The sequence below is a fragment of the Physeter macrocephalus genome, chromosome 16 (genome assembly GCF_002837175.3).
Source record: "Physeter macrocephalus isolate SW-GA chromosome 16, ASM283717v5, whole genome shotgun sequence".
Classification (NCBI taxonomy): domain Eukaryota; kingdom Metazoa; phylum Chordata; class Mammalia; order Artiodactyla; family Physeteridae; genus Physeter; species Physeter macrocephalus.
The window spans coordinates 70,662,251-70,682,458 of NC_041229.1; the positions used below are offsets into that span (position 1 = coordinate 70,662,251).

General features: G+C 38.7%; 1 protein-coding gene across 1 annotated transcript in view; it reads right to left on the bottom strand.

The window, feature by feature from the left end:
- Positions 1 to 708: 708 nt before the first annotated feature.
- Positions 709 to 20,208, bottom strand: part of C16H11orf58 (chromosome 16 C11orf58 homolog) — a 39,437-nt gene continuing 19,937 nt past the window's right edge. Inside the window, exons 3-5 of the mRNA XM_007104965.4 lie at positions 5,608 to 5,668; positions 3,911 to 4,020; positions 709 to 3,182 (exon numbers count right to left, since the gene is read on the bottom strand). Of these exons, the coding sequence (XP_007105027.1) occupies positions 2,952 to 3,182; positions 3,911 to 4,020; positions 5,608 to 5,668 (402 nt within the window). The 3' untranslated portion in view covers positions 709 to 2,951. The remainder of the gene's footprint in view (positions 3,183 to 3,910; positions 4,021 to 5,607; positions 5,669 to 20,208) is intronic.

Sequence of the window (20,208 nt, forward strand, 5' to 3'; positions counted from 1 at the left end):
TGCCCAAGGTCACTTGAGTTTATCACTAAGTTGGTAGAGCTGGGGTGTCACCTAGAGCGTTGGAGCACTTCTCCACAGGTGTCCATTTAGGTGGAAGTTCAGGGAATTTCTGCCTGATAAAAATCTCTTTAATGTAAGCCAGAAAGCAACGACATGTTATAAGAGTGAAGGAGAAAAGACAGGGTCACAAGTTTGAGAACAAGGGTTTTCAACAGTTAAGAACAGGAAAAGAGTTGATGAGAGATAACAGTAAGGATAACATGCAGTGTTATTAACACTTAGTAATATTGATTTGTACAGTTGGTGGCCTTTCTCCAGAAATAATCCATAGGAAATTGGATACATCTAAGGCTGTATTTTCCAGAAAGGTTATGACACTGGGGAGGGTTATTTGGGATACTGACAACAGTGACACTGAATTGACAGATCACTTAAAAATCTAGACAGGGCTTATGGAATTGGTGAAAACAGACATAATGACCTGATTTGAACTTGTGTAAAGGAATACAACTGTTATGGTCAGAGGTGAGGTGTCTACATTTGTGATTTCAGAGGTAAAGTTGTTTTGGGATATTGAAAGTAGCCAAGATGTGGCTGCTGTGGAGACAAGAGTAATGGAACTAAAGCCCCGTAAGTGGCCACTGATGTCAACCAGGTAGCTGCAATTTATTTCCTCAAAATTTACTCAAAGAATATGACCTATCTTTCTGCTCTCAAACTGTTTAATCAGAACAGCAATCACTTCAGACTTTCTCCTGTACCTGCAATTCATCCAGATTTAAAAGATTTGAGAAGAGGATTTTTACCTATCAATACACACAAAATTGAAATCTGTGTTCCTGAAAACCTTTACAATAGAAAGATCACTGGATCACTGGTATAGTCAAGCACTTGGGAGAAGTGTATTTCAGGTAAGAAACTATCAATAGTAGGAAAAAACTGCCACTCAACTTTCCCCTCAATAGCACGTTTCACTGCACACAAAAAAATGTGTTTTCCCTTCTGGCACTTCAGTAGGATATCAAAATGCCATGGCATCTCTCTTCCTTTAATCCACCCACCACACACACACACAAAATTTGATAAGGAAAAAAAGCAAAAACCAACCCAATGTTCATGCTTAAAAGACAGCCATGATATTTAATGTGGTGCTGGGACACTAGGCCACATGGACCAACAGACCTAAATTTATTCCAACCCTGAATTTTGTTAATGTCCAATAATATATGAATTGGAATGAGAATTTCTCTCTCTGAAGATGAAGAAAAAAGGTCTTCCAGTGTAGTTATTTTAGAAGGAGGCTCTTCTATTTACATATAAGAACCAAGACTTATAAATAACCGAGCATATTTAAATAAATTGATGAAAAGACCTTTTAAAACATAATGCTGGTCTCTCCCTCTTCCATTCTTAAACATATATCAGTCTTCACTTTCTACTTAAATTAATTAGTTGTAATAAGCAACCCTACAGACTAGCTATTTGACAATCAGTGGCCAAACTGAAATTTGAACAAAGCCTAACTTGTTTAAAACCAGATACTATTTGTTAAATGTCACACATTCTGTCTACTAGTCTCTGATTCAGTATTTTACTATATAGGGTAGCACCTATTATAAAACAATGTGAGAAATAAAAAATGAAATGTTGGGGGTCTGATATATGAAAAAAATAGGATGGATTGCATAATCCAGAAATCACTTGTTCTATTTGCTACATTCCTCGAACATTCTAAACTTCAAAATGACACAGGAATTAAAAAAAAAAAATCCAACACACATTAAACAAACATATACTTAAGTATCTAGATGTGTAACAGTTCAGCAAACAAAAAGGTTTAACTCAAAGCCTTTGAACATGTCACTTAAACATTAAGATTCTGAACCCAATTACTCAGATCATTGACTAGCCCATAATGCAGTTTGTGTTAATCTGCTGTACAAATTAACCACATAACAGATCTTACTCCAACAGAAGCGACGATAAAATCATACAGCAATACTCCTTTTTGTAATTAGATAATCAGGATAACAGCACTGGGATAAAATGAAGAGAATTTCTTGTTTCAGCTTCTTGTTCAATAAGCCTATTCCTCATTTTCAGATAATGAGGATAAAGGTATCACAACCACATATGAGAAACTGCTTTCTCTTTATTTAGGTGTTAGGAAGAAAATTAACTTTGGTCACATATTACCTTAAAAAAAAAAAAAATCCAGTTTTACATATTCCTAAATAGAGAGGACCAAATGATCAGAGAAAAAATTTCTTCTGTAAAAACTGGCCAATTTTATCAAAAATCTAACATACAGTGTCATTCAAATTATGTAAAGACTGCTTGGGATCATAACATTCCAAATATATGACAACTGCAACTCCATCCTAACCGGTGTGAAAAGTATTTGCTCTCATGTTGCTTTGGTCCAAGAGTAGAGCTGATTCAGTAAGAGTAAACTAAGTACCTAATCTTTTGCCAGCATTAATTTAGATTGTTACTGGCAGCAGAAATATCCATGGTGAATAGTTCTACTATGAGTATAATAAAAGAATATTTTTATGAACACATCACAGTACCAGATAAACTTTTATAAGAGAGAAACATGAAGGAACAAAAAAAGATAAACAGCTACCACACAAAAAATAATGGTTCCCCCATAACTGTATTTGAAGGGGTAAAAAGGTAGTATTAGAAGTTTGATGATGCTAACATGAAAGGAAGTTGAGTATTGTATTTATTTCTTATTTTATACAACTCTTACTGTTTACAAAAATGGTTATAGTCATGCCCATAAAAGTGTAACCCATGGCATCTGAAAGCAAACACTCTTTGTAATTATTTAAAAGGGCCTTTTTAAAAATTATAATACAAAGGTCTGTGCTCTATAAGCAGTCCTCCACTGTGCATTATAACAATAAGGCTTACTTTTAATACAAAGACTAAGTGTTTGGGAGTTATGAGCCACTGGATTTAACAAACATCATCTTATAGTTGCTTTTTGCATCTTTTTTGTTTTTGGGATCCTCCACTTCATCAGGGTGCTCAGTAGCTTGGAGTTCTTCAGCAGATTCTTCTTTCTCTGACTCTGAATCACTTTCAGAGTCATCTGGACTTTCAGGATCAGGTGAATCATCATCATCATCATCATCTCCAGCCACATCACCTTCTCCATCATGATCGTCTACCTAAAAACATCAATCAACAGCTATTAAGATACATTATCCAGTACAAAAACTGGAAAAGACCCTAAAATTTTTGTCTCACTCCCTAGCCATTAAATTAACAGTTTAAGATCAGAGGCTGCCTAGGGAAGAAATGAGGACTCGGGCACCTCCATGTGTTTTATACACTGGGACTTGAGTAGGATTTTGGTTTAAGAAAGGGCTCTGATGACCACTCACCTTCTCCCCTCCCTCCTAGTTTGAAAATAATATATTATTATCTTCCTGATGGAAACAGTATTACTTTAAGTAAATAAGGCAAGTTAACCACTGATCCATGGGAATATTTAAAGTTATCGATGTTCTGCATATTACATTACTTTGGAGTAATGGACCAATAGTTATATGAAAAGAGATGATGTAGGAAACAACCAAGAAAACTCTCCTGAACCGGTATTTACATGAAATCTTTCATGTAACTTGTATGTTGTTCATGCCTACTTAAGATGTGCCCTAATGATTATCTAAGCAGAATTACATTAAGCTAGTAGTATCAGAAAACATATTTCTAAAACTCTCAAAAATATCTATTCTCATTATCTACAAAGACCTAGTTTGGCATGTAAAAATATTTTATGTAACTGCATAAAGAAAGCTTTCTACATAGGCTTCTTGATTGCTAATTTAACACAAATAAATGATAATCAAATTGGAAATTATCTTCCCACTTAATGAAAACATGTAATTACTACCTCACTGAAGCCAAGTCCACAATGTCGTCGATATCTTCCTGATAATTTACTGTCCATACTTTGTTGATATTGAGACTCCAGTTCTTCGTTAATTTTCTTGTCTTCTTCCCCTGTATGTCCAGTGTACTTTGATTATGTTTCAGTCAAATTAATAAAAATATTTGATTACACAAAAAACCCACAATACAGATGCTATTATATTCAGGGCTGATTTCTCTAATTTTACAGTGAATTTTGTGGATGGGTTTATAAACCATAGGTAGTTACCCAACAGATAAAATAACTGAGGGATGTATTTATGATTACTTCTTTAGTAACCAACCCCCTGAAGCACAAGTTGTTTATTAAAGATGAAAAACTTAATTTTTCCCATGTAATAATTCAAACCAGATACAGGAATCTCAGAACTGCTTAAGTTTACATATTGTAAATATTAATTACTAAGAACTTTGGGCATCATGTTTTAGTTTATTTATAGTCTAATAATGGTTCTCCTGAAAGTTTCCTCCTAGTCATGTAGAAAAAGTCCTCCAAAAAACAAAAGCTTCTGTCTTTGAACAGAAATAATGAAAAGGCACACAATTCTGTTCAGAGAATGGCTAAATAAAATGACCTTGGAATGGCTTCCCTTTATACCTTTCTTTGCATATCAGTTTACTGCACCAACATAAACTTATTTGTAATTTTATCATGCAACATTTGATATATAAATTATTTTTAACGTATATTGTTATATATAAGTTATGAAGCAGAATATTAAACAACCACCTATAAACTTACCACCCAAGAAGTAGAACATTACCAATAACCATTGAAGCTTTCTGTACATGACATTTTAATTTGTAAATACAAGAAGAATTTCATATTTTAAAAGAATGAATACAAGTTAAATATATTTCCATTCTGCCAAAGCTCAGGGACTCTTTTGCCTTTTGCAGCAGTGCAAATCAATTTGAAAGAACTGTTCAACACCAGAAATATAAAATGCCTATTAATGTCTAAAATGTGCTACATATTCTAGGTCAGTATAAAGTTAATTTAAATGATATAATTAAAGGTTTTCTTAAATATATCTAGGTCATTATGCCCTGTTATTAATAATGTCCAAGATTAGGGCCAATTCTAAATGGGATAAAACTTTACTTTTCAGCAGACTGAATTCAAATACAAATTCTAATTCATTTTCAATTTTTATTTTTAAAGTTTTTCCCCAAAAATTAAAAGAAAAATTAATTTCTTCAGGCTTTCCAATGAGTTTATACTCTTCAAGGATTTCAGAGCAAAACTCAGTGAATAAACTAAAAACCAGTAATAATATGCCAACTATAACACTGTATACTAAATAATTTACAAAATACATGTAAACTCTAGATACTATAGTTGGCAAAATGAGGCATAAAACCTCACTACAATTAAAATACTACATGTTGTGGGTTAGTAAAAATGAAGACAGAAACTGGTCAGTTTCTTGGTTAGAATATCATATTGATGTATATATACTCTCAAACCTCTTATGAAAGTATATACTAACTATTACATAATATACGTAACATGTTTACATATACTACAAATATTTCTAATATTTATTAATCATTAGAACTAATCAACAATTATACATGGAAGTTAGAATATCCCAAAATATGTACAAATATTTCATATTCCAAATTTAGCACCTCCACTTTATTTTACTTTCTTACCTGTTCGGAAGTGAGATGTGGATTTGTGATCTCCTATAACAAGACGACCAGTATGTTCTTTCTGTAAGAAGGCAGGAAATTTATTAGAATTTGAGACTACTAATTCAACATAATTATTAAGTGTCTACTATGTGCCTGACAATATTCCAGGCTTATGGGATACAGTGAAGAAAAAACTAAATTAAGATCCCTGTCTTTATGTAACTTACATTCTTGCATGGATAGGGATGGGGAGAGGACACAAAATCAGTAAGTAAATTATAGTATGTCTGAAAGCAGTGTAATTACAATAAACCAAGCAGAGGAAGGGGCTAGAAAGTATGTAGAGTTCAAGCTGGAATTCTAAATGGGATAGATAGCTAGAAAAGTGGATCAATCTAAACATTTTCTTTCCTAAAATGCCAGTTAAATGAGTTGCTTTAATTTTTCCACCTTCTCTTTCTGATGTCTCAGGCATATATCATGGAAAGAAAGCAAATGAGATTATTTAACTGAATAAAAATAATAGATTTTTATTGATTTATAATGAACAAAGTGATCGAAATTTAAAATATAAAACATAAAAATAACCATTACTATTTAACAACATACCACAAATAGCTAGCTCATTACTTTTGACTACAATAAACACCCACTTTCAAACTATCAAAAAGCACAGAACTTAAAACAATCTAGTTATATAAAACAAAAATAAATCTGACTCAAAGTTACCAACTAATCAGCTTACATAATTACTGTCAATTTATCAGTTCCAATCCACTCTTCATGGTTCATATTTAGTTTTGAAACCGAGCAGGAGCCTTTGGGGCTCCTGGGCATGGAAGCCTTTCCGTGTCCCCAGTTTCTTGTTTATAGGGAACAGACTCCAGCCTCCATGACACTCCCTGAGTTCCAAAGGGCAGATTCGAACTGTTGCTTAACAGGGAAGGGAGGCGATGCAGACAAGGGAGGAGCAGTCAAGAAACAACAGTGTATAGCCTTTGGATAGGGTCCTGGTTCTGCCTGAAGGGATACATGTAACAGTGAGTTCTTTACAGAAGGAAAACCCCCAACAAATTTAAGATGTTAGCATTTTTTATTCCAGATTAAAGGAACCAGAGAAGCTCTTCAAGAGACCATCTGAGGCCAGATTAAAGGAGTCACAGAAACTCATCAGACCACCTGAAGCCAGGCCCTGCACACACCGTGATCCTTATCAGCAACCCTGCCTTTGAACCACTGCTATAAAACTCCTCACCAAATCCCTCTGGTCGGGACACACAGTTTTGAGAGGCACTGAGTCCGCTGTGTCCCCCTTTGCCTGGCAGAGCAATAAAGCTGTTCTCGTCTACTTCACCCAAAACTCTGTCTCCGAGATTCAATTCTGTACTGGTGCACAGAGGCCGAGTTTTCGGCATCAGTTTCACAAGGTAAAGAAATAAATTATTTGGGAGACTGGCCAAGATAGCAGAGTAGAAAGATCTTGAGCTCACCTCCTCTCACAAGCACACAAAAATCACAACTATCTGCAGAACAGCTATCGATGAAAAAGACTGGGAACCACCAGAAAAGATCTTCTACAACTAAAGACATAAAGAAGGAACCACAACAACCTGGATATAATCAAATTCCATACCCCTTGGGGTGGGTGATCCACAAACTGGAGAATTACACTGCAGAGGTTCTCCTACAGGAGTGAGAGTTCTGAGTCTGACATCAGGCTCCCCAGCCCAGGGGTCTGGTACCAGGAAGATGAGCCCCCAGAGCATTTGGCTTTGAAGGCCACTGGGGCTTAACTGCAGAAGCTCCACAGGACTGGGGGAAATACACTTCACTCTTCGAGGGAGCACACAAAATCTCATATGCACCCGGACACAGGGCAAAAGCAGTAATTTGATAGGCACCTGGGCCAGACCTACCTCCTAGTCTTGGAGAGTCTCCTGGAGATGCAGGGTGGTGGGGGGACTGTGTGGCTCACCCTAGGGACACAGACACTGATGGCAGAATACTGGGGAACACTGTTGGTGGCTGACATCTTGGCTCATTAGTTCCAAGACCTTATCCCACCCAACAGTCTGTAGGTGAAAGTGCTGGGACGCCTCAGGCTGAACACCTAACTGGGCAGGGACACTGCCCCACCCCTCAGCAGACAGGCTGCCTAGAGACTTACTGAGCCCACAGCCACCTCAAGATATGCCCCCTAGACATGGCTCTGCCAATGAGAGGACTAAGACCCAGCTCCACCCACTAGTGGGCAGACACTAGCCCCTCCCTCCAGGAAGCCTGCACAAGCCTCTAGAGCAGCCTCACCACCCAGGGGGCAGACACCAGATGCAAGAAAAATATGATTCCCGCAGACTACGGACCAAGTCTGCCCACAGCAGGCCAGACCATACCCACTAGCAGGCCAACGCAACCTTCAGGACACCCTGGACCCCATAACCAACTGTGTCAAGAACCACCTCCTAACCCCAAATCTTATACGTGCTCTGGGATCCAGGGTCCCTGCAGCCAGACTCCAGGAACCAGCTCTGACTGCCCACTTGCCCCCAGAATCTGGCTTAACCTGCCAATGGAAGGGCAACAGCCCCAGAGTCTTCATGAACCTGACCGACCACCCAGCGAGCACTAGCCTTGGGGCCCCCTAGGGTTCTGCAAGCAGCCACTTCATGACCAGGGCTTGCTGAACAGCAGCCAGCAGCATCCGCACAAGGCAGGACCTGGCAACCAACCAGACTAGGGGCCAACCAAGCCCACCAGATCACCCACATAGTCAGGCCACCACAACAGAAGGACCCACACAGCCCTCTTAGGAGGAAACTCTAGAGCATATACCTTGGGTAGCGAGAAGGGAGTGCACTGCTGGGACACATAGGACACATCCTAGAGGGCCACTTCTCCAAAGTCAAGAAATGTAACTAATCTACCACATACATAAAAATACAGATAACAACTTAGACAAAATGATGTGGCAGAGGAGTATGTTCCAGATGAAGGAACAAGATAAAACCCCAGAAGAACTAACTGGAGATAGGCAATCTACCTAAGAGTTCAGAATAATGATTGTAAAGATGACCAAAGAATTTGGGAGGAGAATGGATGCCAGAGCAAGAAGTTAGAAGTTTTTAACAAAGAGTTAGAAAATTTAAAGAACAACCAAACAGAGATGAAGAATACACTAGAAGGAATCAATAGTAGACTAAATGATTCAGAAGAAGGGATCAGTGAGCTGGAAGACAGGGTAATAGAAATCACTGCTGCTACAGAAAAAAGAAAAAAGAATTAAAAGAAATGAGGACAGTTTAAGAGACCTCTGGGACAACATCAGTTACATTAATACTCACAATATAGGGGTCCTAGAGGAGATGAGAGAGAGAAAGGGACCTAGAAAATATTTGAAGAATAATAGCTGAAAACCTCCCTAACTTGGGAAACGAGACAGTCACCCAAGTCCAGGAAGCCCAGAGAGTCCCATACAGGATTAAAGAACAACCAAACACAGATGAAAAATACAATAACTGAAAGGAAAAATACACCGGAAGGAATAAATAGCAGACTGAGTGATACAGAAGAATGGATCAGTGAGCTGGAAGACAGAGTATTGGAAATCACTGCCACTGAACAGAAAAAAGAAAAAAGAGTGAAAAGAAGGACAGTTTCAAAGACCTCTGGGACAACATCAAGCACACTAGTATTAGCATTAAAGAGGTCCCAGAAAGAGAAAACAGAAAGAAAAAGCCTGAGAAAATATTTGAAGAGATAATAGCTGAAATATTCCTTAACCTGGGAAAGGAAACAGTCACTCAAGTCCAGGAAGTGCAAAGAATCAAGGAACACACCAAGACACATTGTAATCAAGATGACAAAAATTAAAGATAAAAGAGAAAATATTAAAAGCAGCAAGGGAAAAGCAATAAATAACATACAAGGGAATTCCATAAGGCTATCAGCTGATTTTTCAACAGAAACTGCAGACCAGAAAGGAGTGCCACGATGTATTTAAAGTGATGAAAGGGAAAAACCTACAAGAATACTCTACCTAGCAGAGCTCCTGTTCAGATTTGATGGAGAAATCAAAACTTTTACAGACAAATAAAAGCTAAAAGAATTCAGAACCACCAAGCTAGCTTTAGAACAAAGGCTAAAGGAACTTATCTAGGTGGAAAAGAAAAGGCCACAACTAGAAACAAGAAAATTAAGAAATGAAAAAGCTCACAGGTAAAGGCAAACATAAAGGTCAGAAATAATCCACATGCAAACTAGTAGGGAGGTTGACAGACAAAAGTAGAAAAATTATCTGTATCTACAATAAGCAGTTAAGGGATACACAAAGCAACTAGGTATAAAATGATATCAAAAACAGTAATTGTGAGGGGAGGAGAGTACAAACGCAGGATTTCAAAAATGCATTTGTAATTAAGAAAGCAGCAACTTAAAACAATCACGTATATATACAGACTGCTCTACAAAAACCTCATGGTAACCACAAACTAAAAATCTATACTAGATATACACACAAAATTATCCACAACACTAGAGATAGTCATCAAATCACAAGAGAAGAGAACAAAAGGTGAAAGACCTACAAAAACAAATCCAAAACAATTTTGGGAGAGGGAGCTGTGTACGAGGAAAGGTTCTCTAACCCTGGGAACCCCCTTCACCAGCTAGGAAAAATCAGCCAGGACAGAAAGTGAGCTTCACTGGCTCAGAGGAGTGCAGCAACTGGCTTTAGGCAGGCAGAACAAAGAGAGACCAGCACTGGTGGTCCTGGCCACCTCGCTCTACTTACTCCCCAGCCTGAGATGTGTGTCTGCTGGTGCGAGGGGGCTGGGTGATAAAACTCAGGCTTTAGGGGACAGACCTGGGGAGAGGACGGGGGTTGACTGCATGGAAACAGCCAAAATGTATTGGAGTATGGCCTGGGCCACAAGGTGTGGGCAGGATAATGCCTGGGTCCACCACAGAAGCCCCACTGGTAATGTGTTCGTGAAGGGAGGGTCAGGACCCCACCACAGCAGCCTCATTCTCCTTGTGCTCACAGTGCGCACAACTCTTGACTCTATGAGCTCTGCTAGTAGACAAGCCCTGGTGGTTGCCTACACACAGAGGTGGGACTGAAATATGAGCTGTGTCCAGCCAGCAGCTTTGAGACTTTGGCAGATTTATGCCTCTGGTGCCTTTGTAAGCTCAGCACCTGGGGGACATCCAAGCAGATTATTGGTGCTTCTGTGGTTAGGGCAGGTCCAGAGTTAGCAGCTGTCGGTTTTGTAGGCATGTGCATGCGGAGGAAGGGCCGGGGTCTGGGCTAATTCTATAGCTCCCATGGTGGGTCCAGGTGCCCAACTATGGTGGGTCATGGTTCCTGACTTTGGCAGATCTGCACTGGCTGCTTTCTGATAACTGCGCCTGACGGGCATCTGGGCCAACTGACTGCATTCCCACAGCTGAAGCGGGACCGAGAGCAGTGCCAACAACAGTGTACTTTGTGAGTACTCACGACAGGTGACAGGAGACACCACAGAGCATACTTTCCAGTGGACAGCTCCTGGGAGGAATACCCAGTGGCTCCTGTCCCAATGGGAGCACTCCAGTCCCATCTACCTCACACTGCAGTTTAGCAATGGGTCTGAGAGCTTTTACTCCAACATCTGGGGAGCAGACCCTACCCCCGGCAGGGCTGTGACAGCTACAGAGCAAAGTGGAGGCCCCTGTTCAACATCCAGTGCAGGCTCTGGTCACCACAACACCAATCACACCCCCATCAAGGGGATAAGGGCAAGCACACATTGAGGAAAGACGTGGCAGACATCCATACTAAAAACAGCCTTTGCACCAAAAATATTAGACTCATTCAGGCTACACAGGGACATTCCCACATAAAAACAGCCCTTTAAGACCACAGTAGATAACTGTTTCTCCTATAGTCATAGAGTCAGAGAAACATAAGTAAAATGAAGAAACACAGGAACTGCTCCCAACTAAAAGAACAAGAGAAATCCCCTGGAAGTACAAATGATGAAAACACCTCTCCAGTCTACTAGACCCCGAGTTCAAACAGAAGGTAATAAAAATACTAAAGGAATTAACAAAGACTATCAAAAGAAATGCAGATCACTGTAACAAGAAACTAGAACTATAAAGAGGAGCCAATTAATATTAGAAAACTCATCTGCCGAGACAAAACTTGAGCTAAAGGCAATAAATAGCAAACTAAAAAATGCAGAAGAACAAATAAGTGATCTGGAAGACAGAATAATGGAAATCACCCAGTCAGAACAGCAGACAAAAAGACAAGTGAAAGAAAAATGAAAGCAATATACGAGACTTATGGGATAAAATAGAGTGAGTCAATCTACACATAATAGGATCCCAGAAGGAGAAGACAGAAAAAAGGGGATTGAAAATGCGTTTGAAGAAATTATGGGTGAAAACTTCCCAAACCAAAAGGAAACAGATATCCAGGTACAAGAAGAACAGAGAGTCCGAAACAAGATGAAGCCAAGCAAACCTACTCCATGACATATTATAATTAAAATGGCAAAAGTTAAAGTGAGGATTCTAATGGCAGCAAGAGAAAAAGAGTTACTTACAAGGAAACCCTCATAAGTCTATCAGCTGACTTCTCTATAGAAACACTGCAGGACAGAAGGGAGTGGCAAGATATATTCCTAAGTCCTAAAAGGGAAAAACCTGCAACCTAGGATACTCTATGCAGCAAGATTATCATTTAGAATAGAAGGAGAGATAAAGAATTTCCCAGACAACTGAAAACTAAAAGAATACAGCAGTACAAAACCTAAACAGACATTTCTCCTAAGAAGACATACAGATGGCCAACATGAAAAGATGTTTAACATCGCTAATTATTAGAGAAATGCAAATCAAAACTACAGTGTGGGATCGTCTCACACCAGTCAAAACAGCTATCATCAAAAAATCCACAAACAATAAATGCTGGAGAGGGTGTGGAGAGAAGGGAACCCTTCTATGCTGTTGGTGGGAATGTAAACTGGTACAGCCACTATGGAGAACAGTATGGAGGTTCCTTAAAAAACTAAAAATAGAGCTACCATATGACGCTGCAATCCCACTCCTGGGCATATATCCAGAGAAAAACATGGTCTGAAAGGATACATGCACCCCAATGTTCACCGCAGCAATGTTTACAATAGCCAAGACAGGGAAGCAACCTAATGCCCATCAACAGAGGAATGGATAAAGAAGATGTGGTACATGTAAACAATGGAGTATTACTCAGCCATTAAAAAGAAAAAAATAATGCCCCTTTCAGCAACATGGATGGACCTAGGGACTGTCATACTGAGTGAAGTAAGTCAGACAGAGAGAGAAATCTCATATGATACTGTGATGTGGTACACATATACAATGGAGTATTACTCAGTCATAAAAGAGAATAATGTCATTTGCAGCAACCTGGATAGACCTAGAAATTATCATACTAAATGAAGTCAGACAGAAAAAGACAAATATCATATGCTATCACTTATATGTGGAATCTAAAAAAAAAGATACAAATGAACTTATTTACAAAACAGAAACAGACTCTCAGACTTTGAAAACAAACATATGGTTACCAATGGGGAAAGGTGGGAGGGGAGGGATAAATTAGGAGTTTGGGGTTAACATATACATGCTACTATACATAAAATAGATAATCAACAAGGACCTACTGTATAGCACAGGGAACTCTACTCAATATTCTGTAATAACCTATATGGGAAAAGAACCTGAAAAAGAATGGATATATACATATATATCTATAACTGAATCAGTTTGCTGTACACCTGAAACTAACACAACACTGTAAATCAACTTTAATATAATATAAAAATTAAAATAAAAAATAAACAACAAAGTCCTAGTGTATAGTACAGGAACTATATTCAATATCTTGTAGTAAACTATAATGGAAAATAATATGAAAAAGAATATATACAAAGTACAGCAAAGTATCACTTTGCTGTATGCCAGAAAGTAACACCACATTGTAACTGAACTGTATTTCAATAAAAAATATATAAGTAAACAAAATGAGAAAAAACAGAAAACAAAAGCAGTTATCAGAGAAAAGTTAACAGCAATACAAGCTTACCTCAGGAAAGAAGATAAATCTCAAACAACCTAACCTTACACCTAAAGCAACTGGAGAAAGAAGAACAAATAAAACCCAAAGTTAATAGAAGGAAAGAAATCATAAAGATCAGAGCAGAAATAAGAAAACAATAGAAACGATCAATGAAACTAAAAGCTGATCCTTTGAAAAAATAAACAAAATTGATAAACCTTTAGCCAGACTCATCAAGAAAAAAAGGAAAGGGCTCAAATCAATATTAAAAATGAAAAAGGAGAAGTTACAACTGACATCACAGAAATACAAAGGATCATAAGAGACTACTACTACAACCAATTATACACCAGTAAAATGGACAACCTAGGAAAAATGGACAAATTCTTAGAAAGGTACCATCTCCCAAGACTGAACCAAGAAGAAATAGAAAATATGAAGGGACTAATAACAAGTATTGAAGTTGCACAGTGATTTAAAAACTTCCAACGGACAAAAGTCCAGGACCAGATGGCTTCACAGGGGAAGTCTATCAAACATTTAGAGATGAGTTAACACCTATCCTTCTAAAACTTCCTGCAGAGGAAGGAACACTCCCAAACTCATTTTATGAGGCCGCCATCACCCTGATACCAAAACCAGACAAAGATAACACAAAAAGAGAAAATTACAGGCCAATATCACTGATGAACATAGACACACAAATCCTCAACAAAACACTAGCAAACCGAATCCAACAAAACATTAAAAAGATCATACACCATGATCAAGTGGGATTTATCCCAGGGATGCATGGATTTTTCAGTATCTGCAAATCAATGTGTGATACACCACGTTAACAAACTGAGTAATAAAAACCAAATGATCATCTTGTGAATGATAAATGTGGCCTGCTGTATCAGTAAACAAAGGATATTGTGGCCATCAAGCCAGCAGCCACCCCCAACTGTGCACCCTGAGGAGACTCAGGATGGTGAAAAGCATGAAACTGGCCCTAGATAGTTAAGGTGTATATCAAAGGAATGATTTCAATGAATCCAGACTCTTGAATCTTCCCACACATGGAAAAGTGTTAAATTCATTAACTTGACATGTTTGGTTTTCCATAATTAACAGTTTCTTTAATTAACAGTAATCCTTTGATGTTTCAACTACCTAGTTTTTGATGCAAAATGCGTATATATCCTGGCTCCTCCCTTACCTCTTTGGAGCAGTCCCTCAGAGCAATATGAGAGGTTGACTTAAGTCCTCAGGAAATCCGCCAAATAAAACATTAATTCTCAACTTTTAGGTTGTGTATTTTTTTCAGTTGACAGTTTTGGTGACCAGGAAGGGACTCAGAGCAGACATCTCTCCTTTGCCTGAACTCTACAAGAAACTGGGGCCTTGGTACCAGCAGAGGCGTGTTGTGCCCATCCGGCTCCACAGAGAGTCCAGATGAATGTGGGTGAGTCTCTCCTGGTTCTTGGATCTCCCGATTACGGGCTGATGATCCTGAGTTTTATTTGGCAGTGTCTAACAGGTACGTGGCTCCCCAGTTCAAAGATATTGGGGAGTGGCCCCTGCTAGTTCAAAGATACTAGGGGAGCCCAGCTGAAAGACACTGGGAGAAAGTACCCCCTAGCTGAAAGATACTAGGGTAACTCAATTGAAAGACACCAGGATTTCCTCAGTTTGAAAGATACTGAGCAGTATCAGCTGAACGGTTGGTTAGGTAGAGGTTTACCTGACATTTTCCTCAAATTGGCTACCTTGACAAGAATGTGTCGGGATAAAAGTGCACTAACAAAATTTTATGCCTGAGAAATTCAAGTTCAAATGGGAAACAGATTCTCTCAGAGAAATGAGAGGCATCAGAAAGCCAACCTCCAACTAACACTCCAGCCAGATTCATGTACATACAGAGCTCACACCTGCAAGTAGATCAAGGAAATCTTGCCCTGAAAATGACTAAATGGAGCTCTTTTATTGTACACGCAGCTATGTTAGAAAAAGTTGGCTTGATAAAAACATATTTTCAGAATTCTGATGTTAAAAAAACAAAAGCCCTTCTAGGGGGAAGTTGCATTCCTTCTCCTGGGTCTTTGAGATGTTTTATCTGATCTTCAGGCCTTGTGTGCGTGCGTGCGTGCGTGTGTGTGTTTTGAGTACTTGGTCTCTGTCATCCAAAAGGTACACATATGGTGTACATTTAGCAGGTAATTGAATAGACTGAGATTCTGAGCAGGCTTTTGTCTGAATTTTTGCCATCTTAACCTTCATTGCGTCAGCCTTTACTTTCTTAGACTATTTTTAGGAGTAAACTTTCTGGATCTGTTTAGGTTGCATCCTTCACACTCTCCTGTGGGGAAGCCTCTTGCATCCTATTGGTTTAAGTCACTATTAACATATATCTCATTAATGGCCAGATGACAGATCCTTTAAATTGGAGAAACTTCTAAATTGGTAAATTTTTAGAGAACTCTCATTATAAACAGGTGTTTTACTGATATCTATGGGAAAAAAAAAAGAAAGGTGGGAAAAAAATATATAATGGTTAACCTAAGAACTCCCTTGGTTTAAAACAAACCAAAAAAACTGGTTTGGGAAACCTTATTGTGGTTTCTGCTTCCCCTCAATGGATCTTACAGATGCTAATAAAAAACATTAGAATAATATTAATTAGGTTGATTAACAGAAAGATAAGAGAAAAAACTAAAGGGAAAGTCTAGAGACTCTTTCCCCACAAGGTAAACTTTTTAAAGGAACTTATCCCAAATGGATAAAGATATCTTAAAATAAATGATTATTTTAAAATGGGATAAATAAAATGAATGTTAATGGGATCAAAACAAAATGTTTTGATACAACATTACCTAAGGTTCAATGGGCCAAATGGAACCCCCCCTCCATTGTATTGGTCCCCAACATTAAAGGACCCCAAGCAAGTCTGTTCTATTTACCACTGTTTAAAATATATATTTAAATGGTGGAAGAAAATTACATTGAGGTACCTGACCAACAATTACTTGGGGCAACAATTAAGCCAATTAATCAAGTTGACAAAAGGGCCTGAGTCAGTTGGCTCAACCCCTTACTGGGGACCCCAGAGCCTTTTATACAAAATAGATAAAATGGTCAGAGAATAAAAGAAAGGAAAGCTTCTAGGACTCCTTGTAATACCAAGACTTGTTGATTGGGTCCTAAGAGAAACTAATGTCAAAGGTATAAAAGTTGGCAGAATTGAGATGAAAGTTTATAAAAATTGGTATTTATGTTCACCAATCTACAGAATGCTAATGTAAAAGACAGCTCATAATTGCTTACTTCCTAGTATTCACTAGAAATCAAAGTTTTTAAGGGTTGAGAATTCTAATTTAAATATGAAATTAAAGCTACTAGAAATAATACAGAAAAACAGCTCAGTACGCTAGAAAAGTAAGAAGTGTGTTGTGAACAAAGAAGGTATGAGGAATGGATCTGCATTTTGTTAAGGGAAAAGAAAATAATTTTGTCCTAGAGCTACTTGTTTCTAGATTAGAAAAGTAAGAGACAAAATAATACGGATATAGAAAGTGATGGGGCTTCCCTGGTGGCACAGTGGTTGAGAGTCCGCCTGCCGATGCAGGGGACAGGGGTTCGTGCCCCAGTCCGGGAGGATCCCACGTGCCGCGGAGTGGCTGGGCCCATGAGCCATGGCCACTGGGCCTGCGTGTCCGGAGCCTGTGCTCCGTGGCGGGAGAGGCCACAGCAGTGGGAGGCCCGCGTACTGCCACAAAAAAAAAAAAAAAAAAAAAAAAAAAAAAAAAGTGATGGAAGGATTGTGGAAAAGGAACCCTGAGAAAAGAATTTTTTGTACAGTCAGGATTGACTAAACTCAGAATGAATTTAATTACGTAAATGGATTTTGTTATTAAAAGTAGGCTGGTACACAACTGGATTTGGTTCCTCTGTTGAAAGAACAAAAGGTTTCTTAGAACACTGCTTTTGACAACGGATTGTGCAAGTTTCTTTGCCTTTAAGTGACCTATATTTGCTTTTGAAATCTTTTGTCACTGTGATTAAGTATTATTTCACAGTGACATATGATCCTATTTGACCAAATGTTGATATTTTTGACAAACTTCCCAAATATCAAATTCTAAAGTTCTTTTGACCTCCAGCTAACTCTGGGATGCTTCAAAGGAACCAAGACACTTCAGAGAGCAAAGTCAAACTAATTAGCTTATCTGGTATGATAAATTATTCGGTTGGCCAAAAAGTTCATTCAGTTTTAAAGTAAAAACAAAAGATACCACATTTTTCATTTTCACCAAGAACTTTATTTATTTTTTAAAAAATATTTAGGGACTTCCCTGGTGGCACAGTGGTTAAGAGTCCACCTGCCAATGCAGGGGACATGGGTTTGAGCCCTGGTCTGGGAAGATCCCACATGCCGTAGAGCAACTAAGCCTGTGCACCACAACTACTGAGCCTGCACTCTAGAGCCCACGAGCAACAACTACTAAAGCCCATGCACCTAGAGCCCATGCTCCGCAACGAGAAGCTGCCGCAATGAGAAGCCCATGCACTGCAACAAAGAGTGGCCCCCCTCACCGCAACTAGAGAAAGCCCGCGTGCAGCAACAAAGATCCAACGCAGTCAAAAATAAATAAGCAAACAAACAAACAAACAAATATTTATTTGGCCGTGTTGGGTCTTAGTTGTGGCACACAGGATCTTTAGTTGTGGCATGCGGGATCTTTAGTTGCAACATGCTAACTCTTAGTTGGGGCATGTGGGATCTAGTTCCCTGACCAGGGATCAAACCTGAGTCCCCTGCATTGGGAGTGTGGAGTCTTAGCCACTGAACCATCAGGGAAGTCCCACCAAGAACTTTACTGAACAACGTATTCACTGTTTTGTTCCACTACCTTCTGCCATTTTTCAGGCAACTTCATAATCCCATCTTCCTAAAACTATTTATCTTTTTGGGCAAAGAACTGTTCCAGGTGCCTTTTACAGTCTTCCAGGGAATTGAAATTCTTTCCATTAAGAGAATTTTGTAAAGACCGAAATAAATGGAAATCCAAAGGTGCCATGTCTGGTGAATTTGGCAGATGAATCAGAATGTCCCAGCCAAGCTGTAACAGTTTTTGCCTGGTCATCAAAGAAACACGCAGTCTTGTGTTATCCTGACGGAAGATTATGCATTTTCTGTTGACTAATTCCAGATGTTTTTCGTTGAGTGCTGCTTTCAGCTGATCTAACTGGGAGAAGTACTTTTTGGAATTAATCATTTGGTTTTCTGGAAGGAACTCCAATCCCACCATATACACAACATCACCTTCTTTGGATGAAGCCCAGCCTTTGGTGTGATTGATGGTGGTTCATTTCGCTTGCCCCATGATCTCTTCCATTCCACATTATTGTACAGTATACACTTTTCAATACCCATCACAATTTGTTTTAAAAACGGAACATTTTTGTTAGGTTTCAGTAGAGAATCGCATGCGGAAATACAGTCAAGAAGGTTTTTTTCACTTAACTTATGAGGAACCCAAACATCAAAGTGATGAACATAACCAAAATGGTGCAAATGATTTTCAGCGCTTGATTTGGATATTCTGACTATGTAGGCTATATTCCATGTGGTGTAATGTTGACTGTTCTCAATTAATGTCTTGATTTGATTGCTGTCAACTTCAAATGGTCTACCTGACCACGGAGCATCGTACGGCGAGAAATCTCCAGCACAAAATTTTGCAAACCACTTTTGACACATTCAGTCACAGTACCTTCTCCATACACTGCACGAATCTTTTTTTGCGTTTTAGTTCGTTTCTACCTTTCTTGAAATAATAAAGCATAATATGCTGAAACTGTTGCTTTTTTCTTCCATCTTCAATATTAAAACGGCTACACAAAAATTCACCAGTTTTGATAGTTTTTTTAAAAATGCACACTGACAATCACAATACAATCTAACAAAATTGTTTCGAATGAAGTTAAAGACAACTAAGCACTACTAGAGACAGCTTACAGAAAAACCGAACGAACTTTTTGGCCAACCCAATACTTGCAAAGCACTGCCAAGTAACTAATGATAAACCTTATGTTATATTGTATGTATAAACATCATTAATACAGATATTCCAAAATTTATATGAAATTACTAAAATCTGAGATACCCTGGTATAATGTTATCAATCATAATTCTAATTATCGAAATATCCAAGTTCCTTGTCAACTGCATTGTAATCAGTTCTTTAACCATGGCATTTTAAGTCCTGTCATTTATAAATAGTCATCGTTTTATTCTGATGCTTTTATAAAAGGAAGATCTTCAAGAAGATTCATAAAAAGGACTTTTTAACAAATATAAGTTTCTGATAACTTTTATTTTTTTATTTTTATTTTGTGTGTGTGTGTGTGGTATGTGGGCCTCCCTCTGTTGTGGCCTCTCCCGTTGCGGGGCACAGGCTCCGGACGCGCAGGCTCAGCGGCCATGGCTCACGGGCCCAGCCGCTCCGCGGCACGCGGGATCCTCCCAGACCGGGGCGCGAGCTCGGTTC